The sequence below is a fragment of the Cardiocondyla obscurior genome, linkage group LG12 (genome assembly GCF_019399895.1).
Source record: "Cardiocondyla obscurior isolate alpha-2009 linkage group LG12, Cobs3.1, whole genome shotgun sequence".
NCBI lineage: Eukaryota > Metazoa > Arthropoda > Insecta > Hymenoptera > Formicidae > Cardiocondyla > Cardiocondyla obscurior.
Genome location: NC_091875.1, coordinates 621722 through 646199, shown reverse-complemented (window position 1 = coordinate 646199; position 24478 = coordinate 621722). Strand labels below are relative to the sequence as shown.

Genomic DNA, 24478 nt, shown 5'->3' with positions numbered 1-24478 from the left:
GTCAGGTATCGGCATGTCTTATCGCCAACGCGATGACTCATCAATATCGGTTCTTCAGATGATTGGGCCGCGTCAGAGGGACGCCGAGGCACGAGCCTATCGGCGTACAGAACGCGGAGTTAAACGGTGATCAGAAAGAGAGGAAACGCGCAGAGTCTGACGCACCGTCGTGTATATCTATCGTTATATGTTATACGTATCGCTTCTTTTTTTCTCTCTTTCTATCCACCTCTCCCTTCCCTCGCTTGCATACGTCGTCAGAGCAGAGAGGCGGGTTTTGTCAATGTCAAGAATATATTAGGCAATCCCGTCGTCTCGCGCGTCACGGTATTAGGTGCCGTCGGACGTTGGCGCCGAATCCGACCGACGGCAGTTCGCGTTGGTGATTCTTCAGTCCAATAGGTCCAGTGAGAGTCGGTTCGGCGTAGTGCGAGGTAGTGGTCGAGTGATTGCGCGCGTGTACGCACACTTACACACATACACGCGCTTACACAGGAGAAGAATCGCCATATTGTGCCGCCGAGGAGTGACGCCGTCGCGTGAAAACGCATGCGAGCGGCCGTCTACCAGGAGTTTCCTGCAATGAACTGAATGGAAAACGTTAGTTCCCTGAAAAAAATTATAACATTTCTTGCGTGCACACTGCCGACTGGAACGAGTCGCCACTGCGACCCGACACTTTATTTGACTTTCGTAGTGGCGCGTGTCACGAGTCCACGATTCTGCTTAATGTCGAAGATAAAGACCGCGACCGCGTCGTCACGAGCATCCTAGCGATGTCCGGAACGTTCGCGAGACGTCCCGGCAAGCCATGTAGCAATGTTCTTTGCCGCGCTTATTCGCGATATCGGCGTATCTAACGCTGTACGGTCCGGTATGAGTCGCGGCGGTTGCGAAGCTTAGAAGGGGGACGGGGGGGGGCAAAGGGACAGAGAAAGAAGATCGATCGTTCCGTATCGCCATGTTGAATAAGCATTAACGGAACCCAAAACGACGTTACACGTCACGGCGGTGCGTGCCACCGTGAAACGTACGAGGAAAACTCTCGTGGCTACGTGCTCGCGTCGGCTTTCCCGAGTGATCGAGCGTCCGGTTGGCGACGCGTTGTCTGAACGCGCGGTCGGTACCTCCGTGGTCGGTAATTATGGATTTTGCGTCTCGCGCATACCCATGATGCGTCGTGTCAGGCAGAATCGTGGAATCGGACTGTTACTCGGCCCGGCGGTGATTCGGCGGGCGACGCCGAAATCTCGATGCCCGGTGTGCTCGGATGACCGCGCGCGATATGGCGAGGCTCTCCGACGATAGCGAAGCTCATTTTATCGTAATCTGTATTAATGAAAGCCGCCGATTCGATTTCAACCTCCGACAGGTGCATTATGGGTGAACATGGAACGATGGAAATTAACCATTAATTCTCGCATTGGTTGGATCAAGTGTAACACGTATATACGTGAATACGATATATAAATAAAGATTTATGGTCTTCCTAATATGCATTTCTATTGTCTTTCTTTCTGAGTAATAAACGTAGCTGACGTTTAGGTCAACGTTGACTTTCACCCTGAACGAGCGCTAGAAAAGTCCCGGGTGATCCTATTAGGTATTCCTTTGCATGCACATTTCTAAAAGCTTCTCACATGCGTGTTCGCATAGCGACGAGCACGTTGGCAACAGTCTCGCCGTGAAGAGATTCGATTCAGAAAGGGAAAGGAAAGAATGGCCGTAGCAACGCCTCCGGTATTGTCAAACGTCCAATAGAACCGATATCGACGACGAATTGGTATTTCTGTCGAGATAAAAAGACGGGAGATCCGTTAGGCGTCGCTGTAGTGTTCGTAATTGGCGCGTTCGCGTTTGGCGAAACTCGAGCGCCCTCAGACTCGGTCAGTCTCTGGTGGAGGCGCGGAGCGTCGCTAGTCGCGGTAGTACGCGGTGAGGGAGACGGGTGGACAGGTCGTGCGTGCGGAACGGTGGAACAGGACCATTTAGGTACGTCGCGGAAGAATGCGTAGCCATTGTTGGTGCTGCGATCGTTAGTTTCTAGATCCCGAGAGATCGCCATGGGCACGGAAAAGGACTCGACTGCGCGGAGCTCGTGGATAACGTCGGCCGGGCACGGCGCGGGCCATTGATACGTGTCGCCGAGTCGCGCTTTAGTGAGACGGACGCGCGCCGTAAGTCTGGGACTGAACTGCCTCTCTGGTCGAACCGCGTCTCCGCGTTCCCGTCCCGTCGTCTCGTTCTCTTCGTCGGCGGTACGCGGCGAACCGAGCGCTCGCGCTCGCACGAGTGAGAGTGAGTGCGGTGATCGGCAGCAGCAGCAACGGTGGGGCCACTACTCGCGGAGCGGCGGCCATAATACCGACCAACCAACCAAACTAAAACCCGTGCGCGAGGGAGAAAGCTTAGTGCGCCGAGGCTGCCGTCCCCGGGGGCCGTAGTGGTAGTGTTTTCCGAGTTGAGTTCCCGTCGCGGATAAGCGGACTCCCGTCTCTGATCAGGTAAGCGATCGCGCGCGACGCCGGGAGGCGTCGGGCGGCGAAGCTCCATTTCGCCGCCGTTATAGAGGCGTTAAGCGCGCGTGGCGTGTTAGGAGCCGCCGCGGCGGTATGGAACACGAGCGCGGCGCGCTGCGCCGCGCCGCGCTGCGACGTAGCGGCGGGGCCCTTGGGAGCTTTCTTTCCCGAACGGCCATACCCGCCATGTTGAGACCTACGCCGAATCCATCGTGTGTGTCCGGTCTGCCCTGAGTTGCCGCGCGGTAATCCTTGTCCACGGCTCTCTTTCTCTCTCTCTCTTTCTCTCTCTATCGCCCATACGCCGTGAAATTCTCACGGCGTCATCTCTCTTTCTCTCTCTCCCCCCGTGGCGCCAGTCGCCTCGTTCGCTCGGCTGGCTGCTTGGCTAGCCGGACGGACGGATCATCGGCGGCGGTGGCGGTGGCGGCAGCGGCGACTCGCTCGTGTTTGTTGTGCGTCGGCTGGGCGCGGATCCGCTGCTCTCCCCCTCGCCTTTCTCTCCGGCTCTCCGGTTCGTCACTTCGTGATTCTCAGCTGCCTCTGCCACTGTCATCGTCGTCGTTATCGTTATCATTCTCGTCATCAAAGTCATTGTCATCATTATCATCGTCGTTGTCGCCGTCGTCGTCATCATTGTCGTTGTCGTTGTCCTCCTAAGGCCACACTTGCTTCTCTCTCACGTCTCGCTCGTGGATCTCGCCTTTCTCCTACCTCGGATGTGACTTTTTCGAGCACCTGTTCGCGCCAAGCGCGAGATCTCTTATCTGTGCCTGTCCCTGATACTTGGCACGTCGTCGCGGCGTGGATTCTCTTCTGGTAGGAATCTTTCCAGTGCCGCGATCGAGACGAGAACCTCGTTTACCGACGACCCGGAGGATTCAACGGTCGTCGTAGACTCAAAGTGTAATCTTCCCTCGCGCTTCTCTGTCAGTTTTGTGTTTTAACAGGCTCCTCGCTTTCTATACCAGTGTAACACTTATTTGTGCTACTTTAGTCAAACTTTCCATTTTGGCTCGCTTTGGCCACCGAAGAACTCGGTGATACGCCAAATCTCGGATGCAGTTCCGGTTTCGAGTGAATTCGAGAATTTTTTCATGTATTTTGAGATTAAGTATTTTAGTGCCGATTGAATACGTTCTCTTATGCATCTCTGTACAAAAATCATGTCGTTAAAGATCTCGTGTGTAATCTTATTCTTAATCGTTACAGTTAATCATTCCGTTCTCATAGAAATAAGTTAGGCATTAGACTGGTATAAATTAATGTTTTCTAGTTTATATATAGAAATATTCCTTTTTTTATAATGTACATATATTATTAAGATAAAACTTGTCAAGGCTATATTTTGCCTTTATCAATTGAAATATTAATTGTACAAATCTTGAAAGAAAAAAAAAAGAAAAAAATAAAATCGAAATAAAATTATACTTTTTAAATATTTTATTTAAAAAAATAAAAAATTTTGTAAATTATCCAAAGAAATTTAAATCTTTTTGAAACATAATGTGATTTTATTACAGTACTTTACTTCAAAATTTTTTATTGCATTATTATAACATTCAGCTTGTAGATCATATTAAATTTTACTTATCGTCTAATAGCATTTATGGCATTTGTATTTTTTTAAGAAAAATATGTAATATGTAAGAGAAAGAAGAACAAATTATACATATTTCTTTAAATAACCTATTAATATATAGTAATATAGTAAGAAATAGATTTTGCTTTTCCAGCATGTACCACTAGATTCAGTTTTGCATGATATGTTAAATAATATAAAAATTCCCTGAGAGTACATCTCAATGTAAAAAAAAAATCTCATTCTAAAGCGATGAAACAATTTTGGGGTTGTTACAATATGGGGTCCTATTGTTATGTTATCCAGATGTTGCTAATGTCGCGAGTCTTACCTGGAGGTACGGAGTCTCACAGCAGTATACAGGGCTGACATTCAAAGTACTACCACTCGGTAGGCTTGTGTAGTGTTATGCCTCCTCGGCACCAATACCCCTGGTTGCAGCGCAATCGTCTTGGCAAGCAATTAATGAGCTACCATGCTCAATTCAGAATATATACTTGCCATCTCAATTGTTGATGAAGCCTCATAGCGTCAAGCATCAACGTAAGGCAGTTACCTGCTGCGTAGCATTTATGTATCATATATGTCGGAAAGGTAGGTGAAGCTCATTATCGTGAAGTGGATGAGCCATATATTATAAATGATTACTCGGAAAAAAAAAAAGAAACTTAACGAGTTTTTAATACATTTAGTAAACCACCTGTCAAACACTTTACTAGACGCTAGATTATGCGTGGACTGCTAGTCGAGAAAATTGCCTTGAGAAAGATTCAATAAATGTCAACGCGGTAAATAAAATTTGAGAAACTATTATTTCCTTTTGAACAATATCAATGTAACTTTTTTTTTAGATAGGATTACCAACACTTGCTCTTTTTTTTCTATTTTACAAAGTTATCACATTTCACGAACTATTTCGATATATTTTGTGAAATTATCACGTAATTCGATACAACACATTTCTATTTTACTGTATTTTACCGATTTCATAAATGAGACTTATCATGCCATGCTTTTTCTGTTGCAGAAACGAAGTCAAGATGCAGCAGGTGGACACCATCTCGCAGAACAATTCTGTGAGTATTTAGCGTTATAATTTTTTTTTTTTTGTATTTTGCAATAATGCAGAATGCACCTAGCTTATTAACTCTCTATGCAATATCAGATCTACATTCAATTGAGTAATATATTCATACTAGCTATCAATTTTCAAAATTTTAATGCATTGTACATCGTATAACGTGAAATTTTACTTAAACATGTATTGCTTTCCTATCTTCCAGGGTATTTAAGTTATATGTTTAACTGTATGTTTTTTTTTGCCCCAAATAACTTGTGAGTTATTTGCTATATGATCGTATTTGTACATAATTATTTTTATTAATTTTTATTAATTTCTTTGTGGTTGAATAAATCCTAATATTGTTTGCATCTTTCATTTTTTACATAATTGTCGATGTAAATTAATTCACTAAAAAAATTTTACTGAATAGTATGTATGAATTACAGTTAGATGTGGAGGAGCGAGAAAGGCTGTGTAATATACCGAAGGTGAGAAACCTTGCTAACTTTGGTTTCGAGGTTTAGGATATTATTGAAATATGAATTGGCAACTAATAATTCGTGCTATTTAAAATAATTGATAAATCTTGTTTTGTTTTCTATTATTAGTAAATAACAACTATAATTAGCTACTAATTTTATGACTGGAACAAAAAAAGTTAATGATAAAAATCTTTTAAAATATTAAGCATAATTTTAAAATATTAATTAAAATATAAGTTCTTCAGTCTTATCGATATTACTGTAGAAGCAAGGTTCTTTTCGTTTTGCTCATACATTCTAAGCACCTACGTAGCATTATAAATGTTTTTCATGTATTACTATGGTTCAATTATTATACTTGCTTTTGATTTAACGATATAAGGATTTTTTTCCCTACATTTTTGCATGAGTTACACATAGGTGCCATTATATTTCATTTCTAAATTTTTCACTGTTGCTGTTATGGTTTCTAGTAACAATCTTCTGCAAAATTCCAAATTGCTTGCCTGTGGTTATAGAAATTAAATATTTAGCAGCCTAATTCGCTCGTTGCATGGACGATGTTAACTTACATTAACTTAAAGTGGCATTTAGTGATAACTTACATTTATGTATCGTGCAAGATATTTTTTTAATTTATGTGCTATTTTTATAGAAAAGATTTTAGTATAATTTTGTCGAGTGTTGTAGATTATATTAATTCATATACTTGGCTATTAATATTTCACATCAATGTAACATAACACACATGTACACGACAACGTTCTCAGATGGAGGGACAGATCCGCGCACGCGCTATAATACGTATATTAGCAGACGTGCCTTAAGCCTCTGTCCATTTCGTTCGTCTCCTCGGTTAGTTTTCCCTCCAAAATCAAGGCCGAGTAATAATGTATTCAATACGTACAGACTATTTTTTGTTATAGCCACGTACCGTTGCTACCTGAAACAGGGTAAAGGTTCTTAAAGCATTTCTTTTTTTTTTTTTCCCCCCCAAAATGTTGAATGCCCATACTTTAACAAAACAATAAAAGACAAGAAAATTTTTTGTCCATTGCATTTATTTTAGATTTTTACTTTTATATTTTACGTTAAGAGAAGATGCAGTACTATAGTTAAAACGTTCAGATCTTTTTTCTTTTTGGTAATTATGTACATTGTTGTCAAAGACAATATATGGCTTTGAGGATCATTAATCTTCTTTGAGACATTTGAACAATGAGATTTTCATTACATTTTCTATTCTTGTTTCATTAAGTTTCTCTTTTAAAATTTCTAAAAATAAAAAAATAGTATTGTTTTGAATGGACTAATAAAAGAGATATATCTTTATTTAATGTACTTTTATCGGTAAAATATTATTGGTTGAAATTTTTCGAGGGTTAACTAATAAGAAGCCTTGGTTTCTCTCCCATTTTCGAAAATAAATTTGATCGGATGCTTGAAACTAACATTTTTCGTATTTCGACTGTATTTCAGTGGTGACCATACGTTGATCAAGTACTAGTGCTGATACTTTCATAAATACTATTTATTTTGCAACAAATATTATATACTTTGTGGAAAAATGGATTATTATACGGTAATTAATATTATTTTTAATTCTTTTGTTAGTACTTTATTAATATTGTTAATTTTTATTATAAAAATTAAGAGTTACTGAAAATTGTTTTAGCTAACCTTAACCTAATATAGTCTAACTTCGTCAACGTTCTAGCAAACACGTGGGTTTAGCTTTTCTTGGTTTTTCTTGTTTAAAAATAGCTTTTTACAGTTAAAGTCAACAAAGCTTGAAAAAAATATTAAAAATATAATTATAGGTAATAAAATAGAAAGTCCAATAATTCTCACGTTTAATGAAAATATCATGTTATAACTTTCATTTTTGTGTTAACTTGTTATATAAAAAAGATTTAATTTATTTCAGATGTAATATTAATCGTTCAAAATGTAATATACTCAGACATGACGTTGAACAATTACTATATGTATTATTTTACAATTTCTGTGATATTTGAAGATGAAGAGACCACATAAAATTACTGCGGCGTTTTTGAAAAGTTTCAATAATTCCATATTAATATTATTTGCACGAGCAATATTAAACGCTGAATTTTTTTTTTAATTCTGTAAAAATTGTTTACAAAAAATTTTTATAAATAAAATTTTTTCAAAAATATACACAGTTTGTACAATATTTTATTGTATTAATATTTTATACACAGTTAAATGTATTATAAAAAAAATTAGGGAATTATATGTAATTGTGTGAATTGTCTGAGAAAATTATACGTTTTTAAATTAACATATACACAATCTCATGCACGCTGTTGTACTCACATAAACAATGTTTAAAAATACTTTAAACATTCTTATGCATATAATTGCAATAACGTAAACAATTGCATAACATTTTTTTTTTAGATTTTAATTCTAGATGTGACAAGGATTATTTTGAAATCTGTTTGCTTTGCGTTTTTTAGAAGATAGTATTTAAAACATAAAAAATTTATAGATTAATATTTATAAGAGCATGATAGTTTTAAATAATTAATTAATAGAAATGTAGAAATAAGATTTACTTTTGCATTTATATGTATTTAACGTGATTTTATATTTAGAAATTTATGATCAGTGTAAGTTTTACATCCCGCTATGGGCTATGGGAAAAACTTTTTAACATATTCTTTTAGTAAAAATTAGAAAGTTGAATAAATTGAAACAAAATTGAATAGAAATATCTAACTTAGCAACAAGGTATTCGAAGCATGTGGACTATTGTCTTCTTAATGACTGTAGCGGATGACTGTACTTGACAAAGGATAGAAATTCATTTTAAGAACGTACATAAAAAATTTTTAATTTCTTGTCTGCTATTGATTTGCTTAGCTTTAAATAGTTTACTTATCTTTTGAGATACTACGGCTTTGAACTGTGACAAAAGAAGTTGAATTTGAATTTAAAGAAAAGGAATTTTGTCTTAAAAAGAAAAATAAATTAAATTTTAATAATTTTTAATATAGTTTTAGTTTTTTTAATGTAATGATTTTTTTACTGCACATGAATCTAAATATAAAAAAATAGTAGTTTTACAATATATCTGAAAACATATATAAATATGTTGCATTTATTTTAAGCTGCATGATACTGACATAAAAGTAACGAAATATATATGAATATGTCAGTGTTAAAAGTAGAGTTATTTTATAATTTGCAAAACATAATGTGCTTAACATATTTTCTTTAACATGTAAAAATACTACAACGTAGATACGTAAATAATTGAAAAATATCTACTTACTTAAATAATAAAATAAAAATGCATAATACAGACGAGCACACCTGGTAAGGCTTCGACTACGCCAGCGAGTCCTGCAAAGGAACCGCCTCCACGTGACGAACCACCTTTGGAACCGGTGAACGGCATAGTTCAACCACCGGTTGTTCCGCCACCGAATCGTCCAGGACGTATTACGAATCAGTTACAATTTTTGCAAAAGGGTGTTTTGAAGCCAGTATGGAAACATCAATTTGCCTGGCCCTTCCAACAACCTGTCGATGCGAAAAAACTCAACTTACCAGTATGTTAAGTTTGCATCTCTTAAATGTCACATAATATTAAAAATAATACATTTACATAAAAAATAGTTATACACTTGTAAATTTTTTTAATATTTTTTTACAAATTTTTAATAATATTATGTGAGTAGTTGCTAAATATATTTTTATTTAAAAGGATTATCACAAAATCATCAAAAAACCAATGGACTTGGGCACAATCAAAAAGCGGTTGGAGAATTCGTATTACTGGAGTGGAAAAGAATGTATACAGGACTTCAATACTATGTTCACCAACTGCTATGTCTACAACAAACCAGGAGAGGATGTTGTAGTTATGGCACAAGCTCTCGAAAAATTGTTTCTTACAAAGGTATTTCTTCTTTCTTATTATGGCATATTTTTATATCATTTGTTAAATAAAAATTAATATTGATAAAGAAGAAACGGAAAAAGAAATAATGCAAACGTGAAATATTTAGATAAAACGATAGCATAAAAATTGTTTAGGTTGCACATATGCCGAAAGAAGAAGTGGAGTTAGATCCACCTGTCCCGAAAGGACCCAAAGGCAAGAAAGCTGGAAGAGTTGGTGGACCAGGAGTAGGTGGAGTAACAGGAGGTACAGGAGCAGGTAGAGGACGACCATCTTCGGGAGCAGCCGCTGTCACTTCCAGTGTACCAAATAGTTTAACACCTTCTGCTACGTCAGCTGGAACAACTGGTGTTATACCTATGCCGCCCCTTGGTACTCAGGCACCAGCTTCAGTACCTGGAAGCACGAATACTACCACAATTGCTCCACCGTCAAGTATGGGCGTCACACCGATGGCTACTCATAATTCTTTGCCTCAGCAAGTTGTCCCTCCAACCACGGGTTACCATGCGCAGCCAGCAATGGATCCTCAAACAGCCTCTGCTGTACCTCCTCCTCCACAAGTCCCTGCAACGCCCACAGTAATGCCTCCGTCACAACCTGCCAAACTTAAAAAAGGGGTTAAAAGAAAAGCTGACACTACAACTCCGACCGCAAATGCGTTTGATCCATTATATACACCTATGGATGCCAAGAATACCAAAATACCTACGAGAAGGGAATCTGGCAGGCAAATTAAGAAGGTGGGTGAACAAATTTATTAACATTACTTATTTCTATATTTTGTATTCGGATAAAAAACATTAAAAAGATATGCGTTAATGTATCTGTAAAATAAAAGTTATTTATACATATAGAAATCAAAAATCATTTATGTAATAAATGTTTTATATAAATGTTTAACTTTTAATGTGCATGTTTTTTTTTTTTTTAATTAAAAATTTTTGTATAAATATAAAACAAAATTACTATTAATGAATAAAATTCTATTATTGATATATCTTTTTAAATGTGAAAAGTACATTATTTTAGTGTTTTACAAAATCATAATACATAATAAACGTCCTTATTCCTTGCATCTATAATTATCACATTTCATTAATTATGTTGATTTGTAATTAAAATAATAACATTAGGCGACAATTTAAACAATTCGTATCATGGCTGTTTCAGCCAACGAGACAAGCGGAAGACGGCTTAGTGCCATACCACCAGGCCAATATGCCTCTTATGGGGGCAATGGCCCAACAGGTACATTTATTACTATTCCTTCAAATTCCTTCCTTTCATTTGTGTTGTCTTATCATCTATCGAGTGACATTTATCAGACTTACAATAAATAACGCAATGTATTTTATATTTGATAATAATAAATTTTTAATCTCTTTCTTTTTTTTTTTTTTTTTTTTTTTTGGTATGAATAAAATATAAAATTTGATATACAATATTTTTTTAATAAAAAAAAATTTTTTTTGTATATTTAAAAAATAAGCTAAATGATTGATATAGCTATTTTCTATTTAAGGAAACTTTATTTTTAAATAAAATAGAATTATATTTTAATATGTTATATTGTTTTTTTACACTTTCTTTTTTACTTTTTAGCCTCCGCATGCTGGTGTCAAAGGAAAAGAAAAATTGTCTGAAGCACTAAAGTCTTGCAATGATATTTTGAAGGAACTTTTCGCTAAAAAGCATTCGGTAATTGTGACATATTCTTTTTATTTACGATTAACAAATATAAACGCGACAAATCGTGCTGATTTATGTAATTTAATTTTTTCTTTCTTTAATAATGTACAGCCCTATGCTTGGCCTTTTTACAAACCTGTTGATGCAGAACTTCTAGGCCTTCATGACTATCATGAAATTATCAAGAAACCTATGGATCTTGGTACAGTAAAGGTACGTATCTTTGATAACGTGAATATAATTATATACACACTGTACCGAACAAAATTAAATCTATAAACTTCTAAAATTATAAGAATTATAAATTATCATAAATTTTAGATTTTTTTAAATAATGAATTCAAATATTTTGATTATATAAAAATCTAACATTTTTTACAGACGAAAATGGATAATCGTCAATATAAAACTGCACACGAATTTGCAAGTGATGTACGACTTATATTTACTAATTGTTATAAATATAATCCTCCTGATCACGATGTTGTTTCAATGGCAAGAAAACTTCAAGATATATTTGAAATGAGGTTGGTAAAAATCATTCTAAAAATCTCGAGTTTGAACGGAATACATAATATAATCATGTAATTGAATATATGCTTAGATATGCTAAAGTCCCGGATGAACCGATGGGTAGTAGTATGGTGGCTATAAAAGGAAGTAGCAGTGGTAGTGCTAGTAGTTCTGGAGGAGATAGTTCTTCCGATAGTGATGATTCCGTTGAGGAACGCACTCAGAAATTACTTGAATTACAACAAGAGGTATGATCTTTAAAAAATAAAATTTTTTGTCGACAAATGTAATATAGAAAATATAATTTACATTATTTTATTCATAGTTGAAAGCTATGCAAGAGCAAATGAGGAAATTAGTAGAGGAAAGTGGTAAAAAGAAAAATAAAAAGAAGAAGCCGGAAAAGCCAAAATCGAAGCCAATGAGCAATAAGAACAGCAGCCTTGTTGCCAGTCACACTGGTGCCATGAAAGAACTTATGAAACCGAGTGGTGGCATTCCTAATGTGTCCGATAGTGTTGGTGCTAGTATAGCAAGTGTTGCAATGGCTGCAGGCGATTTGAAAATGCCTGGTATAACTAGTGATCTTCACCATCAAACTACAGCAGTAGGACCTAATAAGACACATGGTGCGGGAAGTTTAGGACATCATTTGCCGACAACGGCGAATGCTAAGCCGAAAGGTAAACGGGGACCTGGAAAAGCTGCCGCAACTCCGAATACCGCAACGAAAAGGCCAAAGGCTAATAGCAGATCTACTGGGAACAAGAAGAAAAATACTGGCAATCAACCACCTCCGATGACGTTTGATTCGGAAGATGAAGATAACGCTAAACCAATGTCTTACGATGAAAAGAGGCAGCTCAGCCTGGATATTAATAAACTACCAGGTATACATTAAAGTAATATTCTCATTATATTAAGAAATTAATAATCAAAATATAATAGGTAATATAAAATCGTTACAGCGTAAATGTTTTTAAAATAAGACGAAAGAAATAAAAAATATTAGTTTTAAATTAATTTTTTTGTTTTTACACTTTAGGTGATAAATTAGGTCGTGTAGTACACATAATACAGTCACGGGAACCTTCATTGAGGGATTCAAACCCAGATGAAATCGAAATTGATTTTGAAACACTGAAACCATCAACGCTTAGAGAGCTGGAAAGCTATGTTGCATCATGCCTCAGAAAGAAGCCGCGTAAGCCCATTTTTTTATCTTTAATTTTAATTTTATAAAATTTAAGTATTTCCGACAATGGCAATATACTATATAATTAAGATACATATACAAAATATATATTCCAATCGTAATGTTATTTATTGAATTATTAATATTTTAGTAGTTTTTAATAAGATATTAAAGATAATATATAAAATTTTTTTTTTTAATTATTCACAATATTATAATACTGTTCACATACATATATGCGAGCACACAAATACACGTATTTATGAGACACATTTTTTAATATTTATTTTATCATGTGTTAACAGACAAGAAAGTTAGTGGTAAGTCCAAGGATGAACAAATGGCAGAGAAGAAACAAGAATTAGAAAAGAGGTTACAAGATGTAACGGGACAGTTGGGCAATGTTAAGAAAACTGCCAAGAAAGGTTAGCATGTTTAGTTTTTTAAATAAAATTTATAATAGAATTTTTTAAACGTGTCAACTGTTAAAATATATTTAAAATATTTACGAAATTAATATGTAATAAATTGTGTATTGCATTACTTACAGAAGACAGTAGTAAGTCCGTTGATGTAGTTGGAACTGGTGGTGCCAGTGGACCTTCACGATTGTCGGCATCGAGCAGTAGTAGCAGCGATAGTGATTCCAGCAGTAGTTCGCTTTCTTCAACGAGCACTGATTCAAGCGACAGTGAAGCAGGTTAGATATAAACGCAACTGTTGTTACTATTAGACCCGTACTTGGGAACAAAAAACTACTTGTAACTAAGTAGTTGTCACAAAAATATGAATAATTTCTTCGGTCAAATTCAAAATTATGGGGTTATGTAACTATCTGTTTTAATATATATATGTGTATATTATATTTTTTTTTAATATATGTGTATATATACAAACAGATATACAAATATACTTTTGGGGAAATAACGTATTTCTGTACTTTTTCGAGTTCTTTGCAAAAATTTGTTACTTCCTGACTTATGCATTATAAAGCACAGATTTTCATACTCACGTTTACGCCCAAATTGTAAAAGACAATACATTTTTACAAAGACACAAAATACAAACATGTCTAAATTATTAATACACTCTTTCTCATCGTAAAGTATAACAGGGTTATCTATTTAAAGATGTAGAAAGGCCAAGGCATTTTTACATCTTTAAAAATTCTTATTTTCTCTGTGTTTTTTAATATTTTTTTGTGTTATTTAATATTATAAATAATTTATATAATAATATCAATTTAGAACGATGAAAAATGTTCTTTAACAAAAATAGCGGTAAAATCGCGCGTAGACGTGAAGTTTATACTTGTAAAAAAAAAAAATAACTCACCATTTCATGTGGCATTTAATCCTGTCTGTTTATAAAAAACAATTAAATATTCTTATAAATTATAATTTCTTAATGATACAGTATCAGTAGCAGTATAGTTATAGTTATGTATAATTATTATAATAAAATTTCCATTAATGAAGTTAAAAGTTCTAAAATATTTGATCGTACAATAATAATTTTTATGTTATAAAGTTAATTTATTTATTTCGAAGTCAAATTAATAAAATAATTTAAAAGAACACGGTAACTAATTTAATTTTTTATTTTTCGTAAAATAAATTGTTATTCAAAACTGTAATTTAGTTTTTATAAAACATAATTAATAATTGCTTTATTTGGTCTTGTTTCATAATGTCATTTAAGAAACGCCTCATGATTTGGTGATAGAATTAAGAATTTCAGAGATTATTTATGAAGTCTGTGCCTAACCAATTTTCTATTGGCAAATTAAATAATTGAAAAAACTGATATATCATTAATAATACAATAATATTTAATGTGAATGATGATTAATGTTTGCTATGCAAGAAGGAAGTTACAAACTAGATGTATAAAATTTCTTTTTAATGGGGGTTAAACGCAAATATCTCCTTAAGCTGCTGAATCGTGCTTATTAATTATTGTATTTATTAGGACGACGTTATTCATGTAGCTTAAGTGCTGCGTTATAATAATGCAAGTATGAATGTGGCGTCAAGTTTCATCTTGCATACGAGCTGTAGAACAAGATTTGTTATGTCTACGTAATTTTGTACATTTTTCGCTATACAAGCGATTTGCAGATCTACAATCGTGTACAAGATAGAAACTTGATACACGATTAAAAAATTTTTATTTAATTTACGAGACATATGCAATGGTAAGAACAAAGGTGAGCTAGTGGAGTGCAGACTGTGTTTAGAGGATACCATGCCAGCTTGTTTCACGAATTATATTATTGATTCTGAACAATATGATTATTTTCTCTTGTCCTATCGGTGTTGACAATACGTTCTGTTGCTCGAAAGTCAAATATAGTTTGCTATTCAAGATTATTGAATTTTTCACTGCAGTTCCGCCTTTGGGTTCGTAAGAAAGTCATTGCTTCTAAGGTTAGTAAAATATCTGAAAAGATCTCATCCTGCAATCAGCGACGTTACACTTGACTAAAGTGTATTGTTGCCATGACTGTAGTGTCGAATATTAGTACCTTGTAATAAGTTACACAACTATTTACCGTAGCTTTCCCCGATAATTATATATTGCCCCATGTAACCCAAAAGATAATGCAATATTAATTTTTGCAAATTCGTTATTTAGTTACATTAAATTAAACGATAAGCCAGAACATTACTTGTATCACTGTGTTTTCGAATCATTAAGTTTGTTTTCTCGCATTGATTCATTCATGCCGTATCATTTCTCAGAGTCTAAAATAATGAAATTAACATGCGTCATGAACTAAAAAGTGGGTATATAGTACGCAATATTATCAATATATTGACGTGAGAAGTGCGTTTATGCTCCTAAAAAAATGGTCACACATTCCCGCATATTTTAAATTATGCGAACTTTAACATCGGTCGAAGTAAAAAATATAAAGAGATAAATTAGGCAACGATCATAGCGATACACACGGGAGATATTGCAGACAATGTGTATTGGTGGCTAGATTTGCAAATCAGTGCATTTTAAGATTAGCATAGTTACGCGTTGCATTTTACTAGTAAGCTACGCTCTTGTGAGTAAGTTCTTGTCTCCGCAAAAAAAGTTCTAACAAGTTTCTTCTGAATATGAAGAAACTTAATCCTAGTTACCTCAGATTACTATTTCCATTTCAAACTTAGTTTATCATAGCCAAATATGTGCTTCCTTTAAAAAGTCAATTATTAAAATGTTACGTCTCTTGCAAACCGAATTTGATAACAATGTTACGTTGCTTGAGACAAGCGAAAACTGAATACAAATCTTCCTTACTGTCTTGCTCTAAATAAATGCATAGATTCAAATAAAGTAATTCTTATGAATCTCTAACAGAGTTATATTGATGCGGAGTACATTTATATGTGAATTCTTTCCGAAAGAAAGAATTGACAAATCTCGTTGTTTTGTTTGTTTGTTCTTTTTTTTTTCCGTAAAATTAATGACTTTGAGCATATGTATAAATATACAAAGTATTTAAGTTGATATGTAAAGGAGTAGAAGGTAAGATAAGACCGAGAGACGACTGAGAAAAGGATTCGAAAGGTTGATCACACACGAAGAAAGCAAGTGGAAAAGGAGAGGAATAGGAAGGGAAACAAGTTAAGGAGATGGTCTAATCTATATTATAGATACATATATGTATATACATATATACACAAGGCGCCCTAGCCTCCAAACACATTGTTTGCACTCCGCTAAGCTTTGCTAATCGTCGTTTCATCCTATATATCACTAGTTCTTCACCGGTAACCATTGTCAGTTTTCTTATCGCTCAAATGATTGAAAAGAAAAGTTTAATATTGTCTTCTTGCTATTAAAATTGATATCATTATTCCAATGACAATTACAAATTGGTGTGGTTTTACATGCCTTAATATATGAAGTAGCAATTATTCCTGTTAAGCATACACTTCGTTTCTTGTCGCAATAGAATTTCACATGTATTGTAAATATCACAAATTTTCAACTAACGAATATCATAGTTTTGGAAGTAACATTGCTTTTAACTCGCGCGTGTTCTATCAAAACGTTTTTAGAAAATCTTTTATACGAGTTTAAACAAGATTAATTTTAATAATAATATTTGTTTTTGTATTTTTATGTGTAAATGTCTGCTCCAGAATGTTTTTTTTTGTTGAGATATCGTGTAAATTTAGTTCTAGCAAGGTGTATACATAAGAATTTATTGTGAACGTAACCGATAATGACGCTCTAGGATGCTCTCCAAGAAGCAATCCTTGTAATTGAACATGTCATAATATGAGCATTAAGAATAACCGAATTTGCACTCGAGTACAATTGAATAGTATCATGAATCATACACTCAGAGCAACGTACTTACTGCCCCGACAAAGTAAGGTAGAAAGAAAACGAGAGTTCGGGCGATTAATCATGATAACTCGATACAAACAAGCCATAATTGGTCGGAAAAAAAGTGTTCGTCGGTATTTAAGAAAATTATTGATATTGAATTATAAGCATTTAACAGGTAGATGCAAGAATGTCGGGCAGATTAATACCTATTACCAATTTATGTTTCCCAAGATACTGAAAGTGACTAGAAAAATCCCAAGATTTAGCTAGACTATGAAAGAACAAATTTTGACAACGTGTGCTGAAATAGATACTACACATCTATTAAGATACAATCAGCATTAGCTTATAACGCGAAGTATCATAGGGCATTTTATAAACGATATTCATATTGCCTTCCAAAATTTTTGTAGCAACTACTAAATGCGCAGGCATGCATTCTAAATTCTTTTGCTCGTGTTTTTTCACCCAGACGGGAACGTCATTCTTCCTGCTATAAATTATATTCCTGCTTGCGTTATACGCAAAAGCAGATTTAAGAATTCTAAATATTTTATTCATGGAAGATAACATTACACCTTTTATTTAATTTCGCCAATTATCTTCCTCTCCGTCGTATGTAAGCGTTCCGTCTGTTTTTTGCGTATCGCGAGTTTAATAGTAATGATAAACACGGTCGTACGTGTTTTGTACATAGTGAAAACTAATATATCATAAAATATTAATAAATAGCTGTAAGTTATACTTATGGAGGAATAAAAAAAAAAAAAAAAACGACATACACGACGCGCGAAACTTTTCTAAGTGCATACACAAAGTTAAAGAGTGAAATAGACATTAATTCTTCGAGAGTCGCGGTTGGCTCATATGTGGTGGTCCAGTTAACTATATTATATAAATTAAGATACGCTGGTACTCCTCCTCGTTGTTTCGTCGTTTTCATTTTGTTGTCGGATTTAGCAAGGTTGTCGATTACATTCCATCGATAAATTATCAGTGCTGTGACTTCACGATTGTTGCAATCACAAATTGTTTTAAGAGCACATATTAGACAAAAATAATGATGTCTTATGGTATCACTCTTTTTCCATGTATCTACCATCGTCGCTGATTTATGTAATACGATAAACATCGAGCAGGAGTCTCTTGCCACCGATCTCAATATTGCGCTAACTACGACTTTAACATTAACATTAAACAATTTGTAAGAGTTTTTCGCTCTTGTATCATTCATCTTTAAGTTGAGCCTGTATTGTACCATTTATGTGACCTTTATTTACACATTACTCCTATTATTATATAATATTACATTAATTATATTATATTAAAAAAAAAAGGAAGTAAAAGAAAGACGGCAGAGTTTGATGATTTTTGTAGTCAATATTTTATAATCGTCATTTCCGCCACCGTAACGATTATTATTACTGTTATTGTATCGATACATAAAAACGACGAGAATAGGCGCGTGCTCTCGCATGCATATATGTAAAAACATATATGTATGTGTGACAATTTCGCGATACGTATGTATGTATGTGTGGGCGCGCGTGCGATATATATGTATGTACGTCTATACATATATGTACATATATATATGCACACGCAAATATTCATAAATGACAACTAACTTTACGTAGAATGGGAAGAAAGAATTGTTCTGCGTATTAAAATTTTTTAATAAAAAAAAAAAAAAAAAAAATCATTAAGATGAAAGTCCACAAAAAAAGGAGCATACAATTGAGATATTTAAATTAACATTGTTGTACACAGTGATACAATTATAATATAAGCATATGAATAAAATCTATTAGAAAATATACGCACGAAGTTGTTTGATTTTTGTTTCTGATGTATCTTACGTGTCTTTGCGTATTACTTAGCGTTTTGCGACACGCAATAGCTGGTATCCTCTGCACATTGCATTTCGCTAGTTCTCCAACGACCTGCGTCTCTTGATGTGACAGAAACAATAATTGATTGCACGTAACTCACTACTAGATGCACATTACATTAAATTTCAGGAAACTCATCGAATCGTCCACATAGAAAGAAAGCAAAGAAGAATCCACCAAGCACAGGACCCTCTGCAGCAACCGCAACTACTGTAGCATCGGTAAGATAACCGCTCAATAAATCAACGAAAAAAAATGCATATATACTTATTCTTTATATTATGCTGTGGGATAAGTTATAAGCATTTTCTAGATTTTTTATGTTATACCGTGGGATAAGATCTAGATAATACTTATGTTCCTTGAGATTTTTGTAAGTACTATATCACAAATTATTTAAAGGAATAGTACGTTATATTGTAAATACACGATATGATATTTATAACAATATTTAGCTTAATCTGACGCATAAATTTTATATGTGAATATTGATTCAAAGGACATATTTCTTTACATGTAGGCACCTACATTAAATCATAGTGGAACTCTTTTAATGAATAATCAGCCATCCACGAATTCTACGGGACCAATAACAAAACCGCCTGTTACGCAAGCAAGCAATATTCCTTCAGAATCAGGTATTATATTAATCAAATCTTGAAATAATATCGCTTAAAAATGTTCACGTTGAGAGTACTGTTGTTGAATACAATGTAAATTGAAAATTAAGATCGTCTTTTGACATTTACATGTTTATGCTTTTATTTATTTATAGTTGACATAACTTTATAATTGTAATTTTAAACTAAATTCTTTTGTATCTTGTGATTTGTATAAGATTCAGTAATATATATAAGATTAAAATGTTAATTTTTAAATTGTTAAGTTTGATAATTTATTGATACGTTTGTTAAAACTTAAATTTGTAATTATCTGTAAATTATTAGGAAAAAAGATACGTATTATTGCAAAACAATACTGTAATGTACGATTATATATCAAATTAATAGACTGAGACGTAAGTGCAAAAAATTCTTTTAGGAGGCAATAATAATCAACAGCCTGTCGCAGTGGCTGCTGTCACAACAGGGCAAAGTATACCTGTCGCGAGTCATGCATCTATGCCAGCTCAACCGTCACGACCTACAGCTTTGGCTACGGCCGCTCCTGTAAAAAAACCAACACCAACACCACCACCACCACCAACAACATCTAACCCATCAACTCCGTCGATTTCTGTACCTACTCCACCGCCCAGTGTCACACCTACAAATACGAATTCTATGACAGCCTCTCCAGCTGTATCTCAACCACCGCAACAACCACCAACATCCATTAGTTCCTTTCCAAATGCAAATACGTCCGTATCCACAGACGGGACAAATTTAAATCAACAGTCTGATCTTTTACAGCCATACAATACTTTAGGTATCTATAACTAGATACTATTATTAGTATTGTTTGTAAATATCATACATGAAATTATATTTTATAATATTTTATAACGTGAAAAGCATATATAATGTGACTAATATTTTATACGTATTTTATATAGCATCGGTGCCTACTACACAGTCCTCCTTGGATCAAGCACTTGCAATTAAGAAGGAGCCTTCATTTATTCAAACACAACCTACTTTGGATCAAGCACTCGCTGTTAAGAAGGAGCCTTCATTTATCCAAGCATCTCATGCGACGAATAATACTAATAACAACACCAATCTTAATTTAATACCGGATGTCAAACCTGTGAACATGATGCCGACGAGTATGGCTTCTAATTTGAATTTGGGCAATATTAATATGACAAATTTGAACATAAATTTGTCGCAAGGACTGACAGCACATATGTCGATGCACAATCAATTAGAAAATATGATTAATACTACTGCGCCGTTGACTAATATACCGAATTCGCATAACGTTACAATATCGCAGCAGCATTCCAACGGATTTCCAAATACAAAACGTGGAAATTCATCGCCCAATATGCTGAACAATAACGGCATTCCAGGATTGAACATAGGAATGAATGTGGGAGGCATGAGCTCTATATTTGATCCTCTTCCTATATCAACTATGCCGATGCAAATTTCTCAAATTCCTATAAAGAAAGAAGAGAAAACTTTGCCGATTTCTCAATCTCAACTGACGCAAAAGCCTATGGATGGTTTGTACAATACATTAATTTTATATATTCTTCTGTAGAACGCTTTTCTCTAAATTTGTATATAAATTACGCAAATGTTTAATCATTACTTTTTTTTTAAATAATTTACATTAATTAATTTTGCTTTTTGCTGTTGCTCGATTTTTTTTATTACAATCTAATTAACTACTTAATATTATTTTATTTTTTGAATTTTGTATGTAACCATTATTCTTGTCAGTTTTACTGTTTTATACGTGTTTTAACCGCTGAACTTTAATCGCTTACTAACCAAATATATAATACTATTGCTCTAGCAGGAGCTTTTTTTGCAGAAATAAATGCTCTAGGAATGCCATCGATGGGTAATCATGCTAGTACTCAATTGATGCCAGAAAAGAAAATGACCCCACCTGACTCGAAGAATCCCGCCGCAAACTTTGCGTCAGCCTTTAAAAATAAGGTATAAAAGTTTTTTTTAAATATTTTTTGACAATTTACATTATCACAATACTAACCGCTATTTGGAAAATTGTATTAAAATTTAATACATGCTTTTAATCATAGACTGTAGAGCAAAATGTAAAGAATGCATCATCCTGGTCTTCCTTGGCGCAAGCTTCGAGTCCACAATCGGCAGCTGCAGGAAGTAGTATGAAAAGTGCGGCGCGAGATTCATTCCAGGCATTTAAGAAACAAGCTAAAGAAAAACAAGATAGGGTTAGTTGATTCTACAAATTAATTCTTCATATAGCGTAATATATCAGCTGTTATAATATTTTTATTAATATATATAAAACAGCAAAGAGCACTGCTGGAACAACAAGAGATGCGTAGACAACAGAAGGAACAAGCAGAACGGGAAAGATTATTACGACAGGAGAACGAAAGAAGGCGAGAGCGAGAGGAAGAAGAAGCCTTGGATAAAGTTAGGAAAAATATTGGCGATCAGCAAGGCAATGTTATGACTGCCCCTACAAGAACGGAAGAAGTAAAAGCTATTACTGATACAGACAGCAGTAGTCCGAGTCATTCGTCCAGTCAGGACAAGTCCGCTGCAGAAAGAGAACGTTTAAGGCAACGAGAGCAAGAACGCCGACGACGAGAAGCGGTAAGTATTTAACATTTATGAAATTTCTATTTGTTGTAATTTTTTAACAAAATATTAATTAAAAATATTTAATGTACAATATTTTAAACTTAATACATAAAAATAAGCAAGATTAAGAATTCGTGCAATATTGAAATATGTAAAAAAATCGTGTTAAAAAATCATTGTTTCTGCTGCATGATCTAAATCTAACTTGATACGTGATTAAATAATATAATTATCTTTTTACATAACAATACTATAAAATATTAATTACGTTATATAAATGCAAATATAAAATAAGGTATACTAAAAAATATGACATAATGTCAATGTTATTAATTATTATATATAACTTGTGATATAACTTAAAGTTAATTTAATTTTTAAATAGATTTTTATGTAAAAGTACACGAAAACGAATTACTTTCGACACCGGATTAGTAAAGGGACTAGCGAAGAATAGTTATATTTATCTTTTCAGATGGCTAGCCAAATTGACATGAACTTGCAGAGCGATTTGATGGCTGCGTTTGAGGAATCTTTATAATGTTACTATATCCTGTTTATAATAATTCTACAAAAAAAACTTGGCAGAAGTCGGATGTATATTTGGCGTCGAACGATGTTGTAACAATCTTTAAAAAAACGACGCTAATTAATGAAAAAAAACAACGCAGACAATGAAATTGGATAAATTAATAACGATAACGACATGCCCGTGTGCTAGTTATCGTAAAATGGTGGTATAGTTGGGACATTCCAACAGAAATCGTATTCGGTCATCAGAAGATTCAAACAGTTTTATTAAAATAGAGACAAACTATATTGTCTCTAAAACAACAGACACTTAAGTGCGACTATGTAATTAGATAAATACTTATATGATACTTCGAAAATGCTACACTGACTTGTGTTACATTTTTCCGGTTTTCATAAGTTTGTACTTTATGTAAATTTGGAAACAATATATATATTATGCATATAAGAAGTTTGTATGTGATAATTGAATGCATGTGAGTAAATATGAATGTCGGTTTCAAGAAGAATAAAAATCATGTACATTTAATTAAGTTTTGTATTTTTCCACATTGAGTCATTAATCGTTGGTAGGATTACGTAGAAAAGTGTTTCTGCCAATAATACATGTAATTAATTATCATTAATAACGCCCTTGGAAATTTCTTTCTCCATTATTCATATACGCTATTTGTAATCACAAAAATAGCTAAGCGTATATTTGAATAATGATAAGAAAATGTAAGATAATATCCAAGAACTTGGTAAATTTATTAACGATCATCACGGCTGTCCACTTGTGACTTCAACTGATCAATTACTAATCGATCAGAATATTAACATCATATATTATTGTAATTAATTCAATAGTTATTGCGAGCCAACTGATCGATTCAAAGATTTCATTAACTCACTTTAGAACTATGGCGTCAATTATTAAGAATAACGATAAGATAATTCTAGAATTGAAGTAGTTTCGATCCTACCAACTATTAGATCAGACCATGTACCTAATCGGTGCACCTTTAGGCGCGTGGGAAAGAAAATTACGATGTCGTATGAATGACATTTGTTAGGAAAAAATTATATTTATTCGATTATTAGGGTATTATATTCTGCGATATCGAAAATTAAAATATAAAAAAAAATTTTGGGAAATGTTTGCGTGTAATCTTAAAGTATCTTAAAATCTCTTTAAATTCGACGTATCGTGAGTGAGCAATTATACGTTGAATACTTCAGGCATGGTTCAACTAATAACTAAGCCGCCTGCAGAAAATTCACAAGACGTGAATGGAATAAATCCTAATAATAATAATTAAAAAAAAAAAAAAAAAAAAAATTTAATCGGCCAAAAAGTACAAAAAATGTTAAGTGTTAAAGCAATTTTTTCATTAATTGTGATTTTTAATATTAATTTCTTAAAAGTATTTAGATTACACATAAAGGCATTAATAATATGCTAAATATAAATTTAAAATAGTACTATTATTAAATTATTCATTTAATTGCA

At 34.0% G+C, this 24478-nt stretch overlaps 1 protein-coding gene across 17 annotated transcripts; it reads left to right on the top strand.

Annotated features, from left to right (window-relative positions):
• Positions 1–359: 359 nt before the first annotated feature.
• Positions 360–24307, top strand: LOC139107305 (bromodomain-containing protein 2). 17 transcript variants are annotated; one of them, XM_070664788.1, is made up of 24 exons: positions 360–600; positions 4408–4695; positions 5129–5177; positions 5611–5652; positions 8979–9227; positions 9383–9577; positions 9715–10323; positions 10754–10831; positions 11186–11281; positions 11384–11485; positions 11654–11799; positions 11877–12033; positions 12111–12675; positions 12831–12989; positions 13286–13405; positions 13531–13680; positions 19337–19428; positions 19728–19845; positions 20249–20635; positions 20763–21377; positions 21674–21819; positions 21924–22076; positions 22159–22467; positions 22931–24307. In XM_070664788.1, exons 2-24 carry the CDS (start codon positions 4685–4687, stop codon positions 22994–22996), a joined length of 4614 nt encoding a protein of 1537 aa, XP_070520889.1. In that variant the 5' UTR covers positions 360–600; positions 4408–4684; the 3' UTR covers positions 22997–24307. The 17 variants fall into 17 exon arrangements, with proteins under 17 accessions (XP_070520889.1, XP_070520893.1, XP_070520897.1 ...); XM_070664798.1 differs by lacking the exons at positions 360–600; positions 5611–5652 and adding exons at positions 1962–2504; positions 7126–7228; XM_070664790.1 differs by lacking the exon at positions 360–600 and adding an exon at positions 1962–2504 and having other exon boundaries at positions 21692–21819.
• Positions 24308–24478: the final 171 nt, after the last annotated feature.